This window comes from Fukomys damarensis, unplaced genomic scaffold (assembly GCF_012274545.1).
Source record: "Fukomys damarensis isolate Sample0158 unplaced genomic scaffold, DMR_v1.0_HiC HiC_scaffold_16, whole genome shotgun sequence".
NCBI lineage: Eukaryota > Metazoa > Chordata > Mammalia > Rodentia > Bathyergidae > Fukomys > Fukomys damarensis.
The window spans coordinates 11,995,391-12,010,823 of NW_022900928.1; the positions used below are offsets into that span (position 1 = coordinate 11,995,391).

General features: G+C 40.0%; 1 protein-coding gene and 1 long non-coding RNA gene across 2 annotated transcripts in view; one reads left to right on the top strand and one right to left on the bottom strand.

The window, feature by feature from the left end:
• Window positions 1-15,433, top strand: part of LOC104856028 — a 37,055-nt gene that overhangs the window by 5,805 nt on the left and 15,817 nt on the right. Inside the window, exons 2-5 of the long non-coding RNA XR_778530.3 lie at window positions 157-232; window positions 1,816-1,930; window positions 2,185-2,288; window positions 9,415-9,544. This is a non-coding gene — a long non-coding RNA (uncharacterized LOC104856028). The remainder of the gene's footprint in view (window positions 1-156; window positions 233-1,815; window positions 1,931-2,184; window positions 2,289-9,414; window positions 9,545-15,433) is intronic.
• Gtf2h1 (general transcription factor IIH subunit 1) overlaps window positions 1,479-15,433 on the bottom strand; it is a 44,975-nt gene continuing 31,020 nt past the window's right edge. Inside the window, exons 10-15 of the mRNA XM_010615134.3 lie at window positions 13,004-13,092; window positions 12,220-12,337; window positions 9,737-9,827; window positions 9,403-9,518; window positions 5,697-5,789; window positions 1,479-2,912 (exon numbers count right to left, since the gene is read on the bottom strand). Coding sequence (XP_010613436.1) covers window positions 2,826-2,912; window positions 5,697-5,789; window positions 9,403-9,518; window positions 9,737-9,827; window positions 12,220-12,337; window positions 13,004-13,092 — 594 coding nt within the window. The 3' untranslated portion in view covers window positions 1,479-2,825. The remainder of the gene's footprint in view (window positions 2,913-5,696; window positions 5,790-9,402; window positions 9,519-9,736; window positions 9,828-12,219; window positions 12,338-13,003; window positions 13,093-15,433) is intronic.

Here is a 15,433-nt window from a genome sequence, read left to right on the forward strand (position 1 = left end):
TTTTTTTTTTTTTGTTTGTTTTTTTTTTTTTTTTTTTTTTTTTTTTTTTTTTTTTTTTTTTGGTACTGGGGATTGAACTCAGGACCTTGCAAAGGCAGGCAAGGTGCTACTGAGCTAAATCCCTGGCCCCACTAAACCTGTTTATATTTTTGGCAGGGTCTTGCTTAGTTGCCTAGCCTAGGCTTGAACTTGCAATCCTCCAGCCATGTTCTCGGAGTAGCTTGGAATACAGGTGTGTACCACCATGCCCAGGTCACGGTATGTTTTTCTCCTACTATGCACTGAATCCACCCAGGGCCTTTGCTGTATTTCCAGCCTCGTCTTACAAAGTTTTATTTTTGCCAACATCAGATTTTAAAAATCTTGTTCAGGTTAATTATCACAAACAGGCTACCAGACCAAATTTTGAGACAGGATCTTCCTCTGTAGTCTAGACTGGCCTGGAACTTGCAGTTCTCCTGTTAGCCTCCCGAACACTGGAATTACAGGTATTTGCCTTGAAGCTTTCATTTACATAATTTTGGTACCAGGGATTGAACACAGGAACTTGTGCTTGCACAGCACGTGCGGCGCTGAGCTAAATCCTCGGCCCAAAATATTATCTTTTTAATGAACCCACCCAAATCTCCCAAAACTGTCTTTTCTTAATTTCATTATATGTATCATTTAATGTTTAACACAGCATTCAACACAGTGTTGTATCTGATTACCATCTGCTCTTCCCAACAGACAGATACCAGGCAATGAACATGGGACCTTGTGCTTGCAAGTCAGGTAAAAGAACCAGAGCTAAATCCCCAGCTCTAGACTTACTTTATTTTAAAGGCTTTTTCTATTTATGTCATTGCTGTTAAGAGTAATGGGGGTGGGCCAGGGATTTAGCTCAGTGGTTCCACTGCCTGCCTCGAAAGAGCAAGGACCTGAGTTCTATCCTCTGTACCAAAAAAAAAAAACAAAAAACAAAAAAAGAGTAATGGGGGTAATACTTTTTGGGGGGTAATAATACATTTAAAAAGCATTTTAAGGGCCCGGGATTTAGCTAAGTGGCACCTTGCCTGCCTTGCAAGCACAAGGTCCTGAGTTCCATCCCCGTCCCCACTCCCCCCCAAAAATGACTTTAAGTGAATGTGTAAGGTTATGTGGCTTCTCTCACCAATTTAAAGCCTGAACGGTTTTGGCCTGTTATCATTATAATTGAGGATAATCAGATTATAATATAGCTTTGAAAGGAAAGGATATAATGTGGCGCACACATCTGTAACCCTAGCACTCAGGAGGCTGAGGTAGGAGGATTGCCACAAGTTCATTGCCAGCCTGGGCCATGAAGTGAGAAGTGAGGTCAAGTCCAGCCTGAACTACAGAGCAAGATCCTGTCTCAAAAAACAAAACAACAACAAAAAAAACACCCTCAATGTATGTACTGAACTTGAGCTAAGATTAATCAGCAAGAATGAAAATGGGAAAGAAGACTTAAAGGGGGAGGGAGGGAGGAGAGGGGAATAAAAAAAAAAAGACACTAACTGCATTCTGTATATACACCTATTCCCCACGATGAACGTAAACTTCATGTACTACAAACATGTAAAAAAAAACCAAAATGGGTAGTCCTTGAGCAGCCCACCCAGGAAGTTATCACACATGAGAAATCACAAGATGTGTTCCAGTTAAAAGAGTATCTGTAAAAAGTTTTACTTTCTGTGTAATTTTTAATACAAGCATCTAAAGTTTCAGGTAAACAGTGAGTTGATCCTATAGGAACAAAATATGGCACGAATTCCAGAAATGAGAACACACAAATATATTTTTTGCATTTAGGCTTTTCAAGTCACTATGCAATGATTATCGATACGCCAAGGACAGTAACAGTCAGATACTGGAGAAAAGGAGATATGAGAAACATCTTTTATTTTTTCTAAAGAGGTGAAAATAAGTAAGTCTTTTTATATTTCTCACTTGTAAGATTTTTAAACTCTTAAAAATGCAATCTCTTTTCAAAGCACATGCCATCTTTAAAAAAAATCTTAGCAATATACATTTGCACTCAAAGAAAAACATGCAGTGCTATTGTCTTCTGACAAAATTCTGCATTAAAACTCATTCGACTTTCGGCAAATATTCCCCCTTTACTTAGGGACTCCAACCACAAACATTCAGTGCAATTATTTACTGTTTTTATTTCCGTAGGAAACACAGGACGAAATGATGCCTTCTGACTACAACTGTTTCCTGATGGTTGAGCAACAGTCTCCCTCTGCTTCACTTGAAAGTACTCTCTTTAATTTGCTGAAGTAAGTGTACAACTAGAATTTGGGAAAACTTTAGGATGCAAGTGGAGGATGGAGGAGAAATACTTAAGGACTACCCTGTGTCATAAACTTAGGAAAAAAATTTACACTGAAAAACAAAAAAACAAAACAAAAAAAACTCAGATTTTATCAACGCACCCTTTAAAAAAGTGTTTTTAGATTTCTGAAAGCAGCTTAATGTGAATCAAAAGCAGTTCCTGAGTAACTGCAGTAAACAGTCTTTAAATACATATATATGTACACATATACATGTACGCACATATACATATATATTTGCAACTCAGCTCATTTTGGTTCTGCCTTAATTTACCTCCCCAGAGCTTAGCTGAAGCACGGTCCCTTCCTTCCCTTTCGTTCCCAATGTGCAAGTACAATAACATCAGCTCTGGGAGTGGTGCGCTGCAGATGTTTGTCATTACTCCTTGGTGAGCATCTGCATGTTTGTCAGGCCAGGTTTCCAGAGTCCCTGCAGGTCACAGTTTTCACAATCTCACAAGACCTGTGAGCACCATAGACTCCTCACGTCTTCTTCATCATGCGCCGTGACTGCCATGAGTGGAGCTTGTTATAGGCCGTCTGCAGCATCTCTTCTATATGACTTACCAACTGCAAAACATGGCAAGACGCGTAACGACCAGGCACTGACTCGAACCTGGGCCCACTCTGAGGAAATCGTCACAGCTCCTCAGTGCTTCCCTAGTCACTGAGGCAGCATGCCAGCCCTCTGCAAAGGTCTTACTGGACGCATTCTGCACGGGAAAAGGACCAAGTGGGATGCAGAGGCTGGAAATTTACCTGTTCCGTCTAGGTTGTCAAGTCTACTCTATCATTAACAGCAACGCAACGACGTGACAGCTGTAACTACTGTAGGCCCCCATTTCTTCTGTCAAATCGAAGAGCTGAACTAAGGTGTACACTGGTCTGCCAGCCAAGGCCAGAAGGGCAGTGTCAGTATTATCTGTACAGAACATCTGAAAAGTGCCTGCTCCCTCTGGATTCTGACTCAGCAAGGTGGGATGCAACTCAGGAACTTTTTCCTGGCAGTGTTAAGATTAAACTCAGGGCCACATGCACACGAAACACGCACTCTACCACTGAGCGACATCTTCAGTCCTCAGGAATCACTGCTTTTCAAAAGCTCCTGCACTATTTTAAGAAGCACTTCCCTGCTTTTAAAGGTGTTTTCTAGCTGCAGCACATTAGGACTGCAATGTAACTCAGCAGATTATAGAAAATCTAAGTGGTTTCAATGTTTTACAAAACGTGTGATGTCACATCTTAGGCTAGGACTATAGGTGGAGGATTTTGCCCTCATCATGGACATAAGCAAAATGCAACAGGATCACTATGACTCTTTTTTCTTGGAGAAGGTTATTGTTATGTATTTCAGCCTGGCCTTGAACTCACTATGTGGCTCAGGTGCTTCAAAATCACTGTGATCCTCCTGCCTCGGCCTCCCCAGTTGTTGGGAGTACAGGCATGCGCCACCATACCCAGCAGACTGTCGAGGCGGGATTCTTCGGAATGGTTCTTCAGATTAGCAGTGTTTACAAGGTGAAAGTAAAGGCTTGTGAAGTCTGTTAAGTCAATTTTGGGAGCATGGAGATGGACATTGGGCTATCTGCAATTCTTTTAACACCTCAACATCTTAGACCTGAATACAGACTGGGGGGGGGGACTCTGTGCTCATGTAGTGTGGCTAGCTTAGTGGTAGAACACTTACTTGCCTGGCATGTGTGAGGCCCTGGGTGTGATCCTCAGGGACGCCTCTCCAAACTATCTTACTTTGGGGGGCTATTATCATTATTGGGACAAGGGGTATGTTACTTAGCTCTGTCTAGAAACTATAAAAATTAATCATTCTGCTTGATTAGTAACAGTGGGCTTGAGAGTGCCAATTATTTTTACAGTGTTTTTTCAGGTCTAGGGATTGAACCCAGGGCTTTTATACTGAGTTTACACCTCCACCCCACCCCTCTTTGGTACTGGGGATTGAACTTGGGACCTTGTGCTTGCAAGGCAGGCGGTGGAACCACTGAGCTAAATCCCTGGCCCTCAATCCCCTCTTTTTGAGGCTTGATCTCATGAAGTTGCTGACTGCACAGGCTGGGCTTGAACTTGCCACCCTCCTGCCTCAGATTCACAGAATGTGGGAATTTCAGGCCTGTGTCCCCATGTCTGGCTAGAGTGCCAAGTAGATGAATGTCATACCCTTCTGTAAGGCTGCACATGACCTCAGAATCCTTTTCAACACTGTTCCAGACAGTTATAATCAACTGAGAAGGTACAAAACTTGAAACCTATTTGTCACCCTTAATCTGTTGTGGGAGACACGCCAAGATTCTTGTGATCTTATGTGATGCACTTTTATGTTATGAGAAAACTCATTTCAACTGAAAACCTTTCAATTGTACAACTCCCTTTCTGATTATACTGGTTACTGAAATAGTGGATGTTACATCTGTATGTGCTATCATTCATGTTATCTCGAAGGATTTGCATTAACACAAAATGCTTTATGTAGTTGCTTTTGTTTTGCTTTAAGAACAAAGCTAAAGGGCTGGGGGGATTTAGCTCAGTGGTGCTGCTGCCTGCCTTGCAAGTAAAGGAAGGACCCAAATTTGATTCCTTGTACCAAAACAAAACAAAAGCCTCCCAAAATAAACAAACAAAATAAAGCTAAAGGCTGGGGATTTAGCCCAGTGGCACCATGCCAAGCCCAAGGACCTGAGTTCCATCCCCAGTACCAAACAAAACAGAAAACAACAACAAAGGTGAAAGTGACACTTCTCTCCTCCTCAACAATCCTCCCTGCTGTAACCCATCAAGGAAGCTGAAGCCAGGAACTGTTGTTCAGTTTACCATGAGCTAGTAAAGAATTTGCCTTTCCTTCCAGTGCTAACTTTATGTATGCTGTTTTGCCAAGTTAATAATACAAATTTTTAGCTATAAGGCTTGGGATTTAGCTCAGTGGTACTGTGCCTGTCTTACAAGCCCAAGGTTATGAGTTTGATCCCCTGTACCAAAAAAAAATTTTTTTTAAGCTATACATGTATAAACTATAAACCTATAAAGAAAAACGGATGATTATTACAAATGCCTGATTAGTAGTGGCCTGCAACTCTCAGAATACCTCAGTTACTGTAACACTGTACTACATTTCCTGACTGATGAGAACATGTATTCTTCACTTTTCTGTTTCCATTTTTTTTTCTGAGCTAAGTCCCCGGCCCCTACACTCTTCTGAATGCATGACACCTTACAATAAAAAATAGACAGCAGCAATGAGCAACAGTAAAGAACACAGTATCTACTCATTTATAGGAAAGCAAAATTAATCTCATCATTTTACTGCAAAGAAAAAAAATCATAATCAGATTGTTGCCTTACATTTGTGCTTAAATACTGTCTCCGAATTTTTTCCTGGAATGGGCAAAGCTTTGTAACTTGGAATCGTTCCAAATTACTTTTCATTTTCACAACCTAAAAAAGATGAAAAATAATGAATTACAAAGAGATATCAAAGAACCTGCAGGAAAAAAAAATGCCATAAAGAACCTGTAGGGACCAAGAGATAAATATTACCGACCTTCTATATGATAGTTGAATTCTGCTACAGAAAAAAATTAAAACATGCAAAAGGAAGAAAATAAAAATATATCTATTGTATCTCCTACTCAGAGATCATCTTTCTTTTTGAGACAGGGTCTTGCTTTGTAGTTCAGGCTAGCCTTGAACTCTCTATGTAACCTAGGCTGGCTTCAAATTCATGGCAATATTCCTGCCTCAGTCTCTTGAGTGCTTGGATTACAGGCGTGCAACACTGTGCCTGGCAAACCAACTTTTCTGTCTTACACGTTGGTAGAGGAACATTTCTGAGGCTAAACATTTTATATGTTATCATTTCCACAGTGTAAATTTCTAAATGCTGAATTTCTGTCCTATGATGTAATGAAAACAAGGACTTTTAGTAATTCAACATACTGACTTTTTCTGTTAACAGGTGAAAAATATTCTTTCGCTGAGGACTTATTTCATTTAAGTACTAGTAAATATGAAAATTCCCTCTTAAGTATACTGGCCACTTACAATCATTTTTTTTTTTTTTGGTACCAGGGATCAAACTTAGGACCTTGCACTTGCAAGGCAGGTGCAGTGCTGCTAGGCAAAATCCCTAGCCCTAATTCCTTTGTGCATGTTTTGATAGAAGGCATTATATAATCCAGACTGGCCTTGTAGCACATGCTTCCCTCCAGCTTGTAATCACCCTACCTCAGCTTCACCTGGTAGCTTTTTTTGGGTGGTTCCTGGAACTCACTACATAGCCCAGGCTGGTCACAGTGATCCTCCTGCCTCTGCCTCCCAAGTGCTGGGATTATAGACATGCACCACCACACCCGGCCCCCCGGCCCTTTTTTGAGACAGTCTCAAAATTGCCCAGGTTGGACTTGAACTTGTGATCCCCCAGTGTCAGCCTCCCAAGGAGGTGAGATTAGGAGTGTGCACTATTATGCCCAGTAGAAGCATTATTCTTCCCTTTGTGCCGGGGTGGGGTGGGGGGGTGTTGAGACAAGGTCTTGCTATACAGTTCAGGTTGACCTTGAGCTCAGCAATCCTCCTGCCTCAGCCTCCCCAGTGTACCACCATGCCTAGCTATTCTTTAATCAGTTCCCTAGTACATCTTCTCTTTCTCTGGTACTTGGGACTGAACTCAGGACCTTGTATATGTCAACCAAGCATTTTATTACTGAGCTACACCCATAGACCTTTTAAAATTCTTTGAGACAGTTTTGCTAATTGCCCATGCTTGCCTTAAACTTAACCTGCCTCCAAGGCAGGTTATAAGTGAGGCAGGTTATAAGTGAGGCAGGTTATAAGTTATAAGAATTATAAGTATGTGCAATAGTAACTAGCTCTATGTAGCATTTTTAGTGAGGATTTTTCTATTTTTGTGTTTTGGGGGGTGTAGAGTACTGAACTCAGGGCTGTGCATGTGTTCGAGTACATGCTGTCACTAAGCTATACCGCTACTTTGTATCTTTTTGTTTTTTTGGGACAGAGTCTCAATTTGGGGGTTCAGGCTGACCTTGAACTTGTGTGATGATCATCCTGCCTCAACCTCAGTGTGCTGGATTACAGGTGTGCTGGTACACACTGGCTCTGTATCTTTTTCTTAATAATTGTTTTAAAGTGAAATCAATGCTCTAAGTAATTTTCTACTTCTCAACTCCAATTTTCTCCAAAGGTTTTAGTGTTTAACAGTTAAGGATTGAGCCTGGATGTACAGCTCAGTAGAGTGCTTGTCTATGTAGAGTTCAGTGTGAAGCACTAAAAAGAGAGTTGCAAATAGCTAGCGCTATCTGTCCCCAGCCCTCATTTTGGGCTTCATTAACAAATGTACCAAATCAGTTATTCTTTAAAACTTTTATTTTTTGTCTCAGAACAATTTGTATTTCTACTTTTTTGTAATCCTCTAAAGTTTTATTTAAAAAATATTATTCTATTTTTTTGAGAGAGGGTCTCAGTATGTGTTGCCCAGACTGTCCTCCAGTTTGTGGCAATCTTCCTGCTTCAGCTTTGCAAATGCTGGGATTACAAGCATGCACTACCATGCCTGGCCAAAATAATAAATTTATTGCTCATAATTAAGTGAAAAACAGAGCAGGCAGAATTCATGGGGTAGGAAGGAGGTGAGAGATCTGTGAGAGATGACTGAGATGCTCTTTGGATTAAGAAATGTAACAGGTGTACCACATTTTAAAGAAAGATTGCAAGGAAGATTCTGAGATTTGTCACTAAAATATTCAAGAAATTTTCACTTCTTTTTGGGGCATCAAAATCATTCCATGAGACACGGAAATGGGAAAGCAAAGAAGGCGTATTGCCACTGCCCACTTAGGTGTAGCAAAGGCACCATGAAGGAAAGCGAGAGGCTCATGTACAAGGCCTGTGGCTGGCGACAGAGTGTGCTGGAGGACCTGACACAACAGAGGAACTTCAAACAACATGTTCCATCTGCCCAACGGACTTCACCAAGTGTATGTCTTCTCTCTCTTCCCCGACTATAAATGTTTACTGCATTTCTCGTCTTTGAGTACCACTGAACGTTTGCTTCAGAGACACAGACAACCTACTCTGGCAGTTTGTGTGTCTGTAATGCAATAGGAACTGAAGCTCGACCTGACGTGGTCACTGCTCTCATTTCATCATTAATAAAGCTTGAATTCTTTTTTTTTTTTTTTTTTTTTTTTTTTTTTTTTTTTTTTTAAAAAAATTTTTGTTTTTGGAGACAGAGTCTCACTATGTAGTTGAGACTGACCTGGAACTCACTATGTAGCCCAGGCTGGTCTCGAACTCACAGCAATCCTCCTGCCTCAGCCTCCTGAGAGTGCTAGGATTACAGGCGTGTGCCAACACACCCGGCAATAAAGCTTGAATTCTATGTGTGATGTTTCAGCTGAATAGAATTTTAATTTATGGGCTAGGGATTTAGCTCAGTGGTTCCACTACCTGCCTTGCAAGCACAAGAACCCGAGTTCGAAACCCAGTACCAAAAAAAAAAAAAAATTTTTTTTTACCCTCTTGGGAAAATGATACATTCACTATGGAGGTAGAAAGGAAAATGAAGGGCTGGAGATTTAGCTTAGTGGTGCCGCTGCTGCCTCGCAAGTGCAAGGTCCCAAGTTCAATCTCTGGTACCAAAAAAACAAAACAAAACCCAAAAACCAACCATCCAAACAAAAAAAGGAAATGTAGTGAATATACATTCACCAGAAAATTGAACCAGGAAAAAAAATTTATATATGTGATTTTTTTCATGTGATTTGTACGAGCTTGTTTATTTAATTTATTGTTTCTTGGAGGTAGGTTTGTATGATTAGTTATGGAACTGGTCTGGGTCTCAGATTCTTAGCCTATGAAACGAGTATAATCAAAATACTCTCCATAAGGACACTGAGGCTTAACTGAAACAAGGTATGAAAAATGGTTACACCAGAGTCTGACACATGTAAACACTCAATTATATTTTCCTATTTAAAAATACCTTAGTGACTACTACAGTAACTAGCTGTGCTTAGAATTAACTGGTTCCCACCTTTTCTTCTAGGAATGGTGTATTAACAGGAAAGCAGGACCAGAAATGCCGAAGTAGTTCTCCAACAGCCACATACAAGTGTTTCAATTCAGACTGAATATCATTTGGCACCATCTCTGCAGAAGAAGGAAGAGGCCACAGGGTAAGCTATTTTCCTACATCTGTTCTACAAAAGGACTGCTCAAGGTACTGCGGTGCATATTTAGCATGCATGAGATCCTGGGTTCAACTCTTAGCACCACACATACAAAATGACTGCTCAGTGAAGACCCCAGAACTGTCCCAAAACTAAAGCCAGTACAACTTTGGCACTCGAAGGTGGCCCTGCACTTACGGTTTATGGTTTGCTGTGTCCCTCCCTGCATAAGTGCTCCTCCAGGTGACAGTGCTGCGATGGTACTACTAGCAGCACTACTTGAGAGAACCTGAAAGAAGAGACACAGAAACTGATTTCCCTTTTGCCATCTTTCCTGTCATTTGTTTTACAGCAAAAAGTAAAGCATTTATTCCTGTATACAAGTACCATTTAGAGCAACCAAAGTGAACTGCTCTCCTAGAGGACAAAAATTACCTGTGTTGAAAGAGGAAAAAGCTATCTTCTAGAGACACAGTATCCCCTCTTATCACTAGTTTTGCTTTGGAGTTTAAGCTACCTGTAGTCAACTATGGTCTGAAAATGTTCAATGGAAAATTCTAGACGAACCAACCCATAACTGAGCCCAGTCGAGTAGGACAATGAAATGTTGCTACTTCGTCCTGGTAAGAACCCGAGTCAGCCCTTTGTCCAGCACCACCATACTGTATACACTTGTAGTCACTCAACAGTCATCTCAGTTACTAGATCTACTGCTTGGTATTGACTGCAGTGCTGGGGTATAACTTTAGTTTTACTTAATAGTAGCCCCTAATGGGGGCCAGGGATTTAGCTCAGTGGCACTGTGCCTGCCTTGCAAGTGCAAGGTCCCTGAGTTTGATTCCTGGTAACAAAGGGAAAGAACAAAATATAGCCCCTAAATGTGAGAACACTGATGCTAGAAATTCAGATACACCAAAGAGAAGCCATAAATTGCTTTCTTTAATTGAAAGCTCTGAACTTAGGCAAGGAAAAAATGCTGAGGTTACTAACATCTATGGTAGAAAGAAATCATCTGTGTGTGAAGTTGTGGAGAATTCAAAAGAAAGTCATGCTAGTTTTGCTGATATTATCTCAAACTTCTAATGTTATGGCTACAGTGCCTGGTGGTAAGTCCTTAGTCAAGACAAAAGACGTAGTAAATTAAAAGGTCTAGGGCCGGGATTTAGCTCAGGGGTTCTGCCCCCTGCCTTGTAAGCACAAGGACCCAAGTTCAATCCCCGGTACCAAAAATAAATAAATAAAATAAAAGGTCTGCCTTGCAGCACCTTGAAAGGTGTCCCTTGTGGATAACGGGGACTACTGTTACAGGCAAGTCCACAGTAAACTCAAAACTCACTAGCTTTTTGGCTTAAGACCTTTCTCAAGAACCAATTCAACAAATGAAAGTAAAACTGAGTTTAAGGGAAACAGGTAAAACATATTAATGGGGCTAGGAACATAGCTCACAGGTAGAGCTTGTTCTCAGTATATAGTGAAGGCCTGGGTTGTATCACAGTCAGTGCAAAACAGATCACCACAAATGTGCCATATGTCGACATGTATCCTTGATAGGAACTGGGGGGAAAAATCAACAGAATAGAAATGGGTTGTCTTTCATTTTTTATTTATTTTGTCTTCTTTTTTTTTATGGTGTTGGGGACTGAATCCGAGGGCTTTGCATTTGCTAGGCAAATGCTCTACCACTGAGCTAAGGCACCAGCCCCTTATCTTTAATTTTTTCTTCCTTATCTTTAATTTTTAAGGAAATGACCAAACATAATCAAAAGGGGAAAATATATTCTCATCATGTCAGAATCAATATTTATGGACATAATTTATCCATTCCATGAGTGCCTAACAAGTGCTAGATACTGTGGTTATAGGAGGGATAAATCAATAGTGGAACACTTGTGGGACGGTACATCTATTTTCCAATGGAGAGTTTATGATAGAAATCTATGTATATATGAGTCTGATTAAAAAATACTAGATATGAAGCTGGTCTAGCACACAGACAAGGTGTTTGGACTATTTCTATGGAAATGAAGGGAGGCAATAAAAGGATTTTAAACTGTCAAGTGATGAGATCAAATACATGCTTTTAGAAGTAACTTGCAGTGATGTTATGGAAAGCTTATCAGGTTTGCCTAAACTAAGCTGATGGGGTCAAGAAATATTTAAAGAAGAACTGACAGAATTTGTTGAACTGAAATGTGAAGGGTGAGAAAAATGAAGCTATAACGAGCTCCACCTCACATATTCTGAGTTTGAGCTTATGCAGAGCACCAGAGTAATGGCCTTAATCAGTTTGGCAATTAGAGAGACTTTCCCAGGAGGAGTGAGCATTCTGAAGTGAAACCCCTGGAATCAAATTACTATTCATTACATTCAGATGCGTCTTGCTTCTTGAATATACCAAGCACGTTTTCGCCCTACATCTTGTTAAAAAATTTATTTAGCAGTATATACTGTCTTTCTTTATTTTTGGTATCAGGGATCAAACTCGGGTCCTTGTGCTTGGTGAGGCAGATGGCAGAACCACTAAGCTAAATCTCCGGCCCAGTATACTGTCTTTAAATCCAACAGCTGTACAATTCAATCTGGTTGTGCTCATAAATTAGGGAAGGAACTACAGTAAAGGAATTCTACTGAGCTAAATCCCCGGCCCAAGGAAGTCTGGTCTTTACACAGAAGTTACCTACCTGAGTTAACTTGGGTGTATAAGTTTCCATTTCTTGTTTAATACTTTGAAAAGAATTAATAATGTCCTGACTTGTTGCATATTGTACTGATTGAATTGGAGTAGGACCATGGTAATACCTGAAATGTAGCACAGGACAAGTAACCAATCACAGATGGTGAAAGTACTCAATATCTGTCTTTCCAGGATTTTAGTGGTCAATACATTTTTCCTCAAAGCAAAGCAAAAAAAAAAAAAAAAAAAAAAAAAAAAAAAGATACCACAGCTATTTCAATAAAACCTCATAAGAGAAGCAAGAAACAATACAATGATGCAAAATTAGTATTTGAGGCTTTCCTGAGATGCATAAAAGTAAAATAATTTTTTTTTTTTTTTTGAGACAGGGCCTTGCTATGTAGTCCAGGCTGGTTTGTTTGTTGTTGTTGTTGTTGTTGTTGTTGTTTTTTTTTGGTATGGGGATTGAACTTGGGACCTTGTGCTTGCGAAGGCAGGCAGCAGAACCACTGAGCTAAATCCCCGGCCCCAGGCTGGTCTCAAACTCACTAGGTAGCCTAGGTTGGCCTTGAACTAACTTCAATTCTTCTGTCTCAGCCTCTGGAGGGCAGGGGTTACAGGCATGAGCCACCACACCCAAAAGTAAATTTTTTTAAAGAGAAAGGAATATTGTACTTTCATGGTGATAAACTGACTAAAAAAAATGAATGCTGTACTTGCAGATTATATTCTGCAGTGACTCATAACATAACTGTTCTGTTTCAAATTTATTTACCATTGACCAAACTTACCTATCCGACTTCTTGAGGTTTAGTGCAATCGTTTTTATGGAATTATTTTTTCCCAAGTCTTCATATTCAATGGACTCTTGTAACTTTGCCTGTAATTATTATCAGAGTATTTTTTGTCAGTGACTTTTTCTTTTTCTTTTTTTTGGTACCACGAATTGAACTTGGGACCTTGCGCCTGCGAGGCAGGCAGCAGAACCAATGAGCTAAGTCCCTGGCCCAGTAACTTTTTCATATACAGGTTAACAAAGATGTCTGAAAAAGTAAAACCATATAGTGGTTTGGTAAAAAATGGAAATTTCCCCATTATGAGCTTTACTTCCTAGAGATGACTGCTCCATAAATAAACGGTTGAACTTATTTTCTCATCAACACTTAGGCATAAAGTACCTATTTTCTGACCATTTGATTACTAAATTCTTAATTTTTGTCAATATGGTGCACAAAGATTTGTATATCATATAGCCAGGCATGGTGGTGCTATGCATTTCATCTGGCCAACTTTCACCTGTAGCTACCCAGCATAGAATCAGAACATTCAGGTTATGAAATGTATCTCAAAAATGTCAATTGAAAACTTAACATTTAAACTGTTCCTGTTTTAACAGTGTTTTACCTAGACTTGACCTCATATTTTTACTATTTTCTCAATTTAATACCCCTCAGGGCCAGGGATTTAGCTCAGTGTATCCACTGCCTGCCTTGCAAGCACAGGGTCCTGAGTTCAATCACTGATACTCCAAAACAAACAAACAAACAAACAAAAACAAACAAAAAAACCAAAATCAATTTATATCCTTGAGCCAACTTTAAGGCATACTGATACATCTTTATGCCTTTTTGTTTTTTTCTTACACTGCTGGGGATTGAACTCAGGGCACTGTGCTTACTAGGTTATAGGCTCCACCACTGTGCTCCACAGCCCACCCCAGCTATTAATTTCCATTCCTACGCAGCAGTCAACCACTGACTTGGGGGAATATTTATAGCCAGTGCTTATTATTGTGTATTAGGAAAATCAACAGAGAAACAAAGTTTTTTTCAGAAAGTTGCCCAGGCTTGGCTTGAACTTGTGATTCTGTCTTAGCTTCTCAGAGTGCTGGGATTACAGGAGTAAGCTACCTTACCCAGCTATTTGTTTTTTTGAGACAGCATCTCATTATGTTGCTATGGCTGGCCTCAAACTCATGATTTTCCTGCCTCAGCCTCTTGAGCAGCTGGGGTTGCAGAAAGGGGTCACTATACTGGGCTGTTCCTCAACTTTTTTGTTTTGTTGGTATCAGGGATTGAACTTGGGTCCTTGCACTCGAAGGCAGGCAGCAGAACCACTGAGCTAATTCCCTGGCCCATCAACTTTAAATGAAGTCATATCCTGACAAAACCCTCTGCAGCTGAAAATATCATGAGCTGAACATGCAATTATTTAATAAATAAATAAATAAATAAATAAATCAATAAATCAATCCTAATAAATCCATGGTAAAACTAAAGTTTTAAGCTGGGGACCATTTTATGTCACGAGCTCTTATTTCATATTAAATTTTTTGGTGTGAGGGATAGAATCCAGAGTCTCCTGTATACTAGACAAGTGTTCTGCCAGTAGCTACACCCCAGGCTAATCATTTAAAGTAATGAACAGCTGCATCAGATCTCCACTGTAGGACACATCACAGTTACTAGGAAGTTTGCTACTGTTGCTTTTCATACTATAATGAATACTTGTATTTAAATCTTTGCACACACTTTTGCTTCTTAAAGCAAATGACCAGAAGTAGATCCCTGCAGAGTGGAATTAAGCTGGGGAATTTAGCTCAGTAGCACCACGCCAGCCTGACAAGTGCAAGGTCCTGAGTTTGAGTTGTGATACCACAAAAACAGAAATGGAAGTATGAGTGTAAATTGTTTTTTTTTTTAATGAGTGTAAATCTTGAGATAGGGTCTTGCAAGCTGCCCAGGTTAGCCTCAAATAGGCAGCCATTCTGCCTCAGTCTTCTGAGTAACTGGGATTATAGGTGTATACCACCCTGCTCAGCTCATTATTTTTATACGTTGGGAGGAAGGGTCTTAACTATTAGAGGGGTTAGAATATCTTAGCAAATTTGCAGAAATATGCAAGTAGCCTGATAGTCCCATATTATTTTTTTGTTTGTTTTGGTTTTTTGAGAGAGTCTCACTATGTAATTGAGACTGACCTGGAACTCACTATGTAGCCCAGTCTGGTCTCGAACTCAGAGTGATCCTCCTGCCTCAGCCTCCCAAGTGCTGGGATTACAGGCATGCGCCACCATGCCCAGCAGTCCCATATTATTTTTAAAAATATTTAATGAGACAATACATCCAGGTCTGAAACACTATGTTTAACAGGAAGGCAAATTCATTTTCTTTTTAAATCATATACATGAAAAAAAAAAATTTTTTTTTTGTGGTACTGGG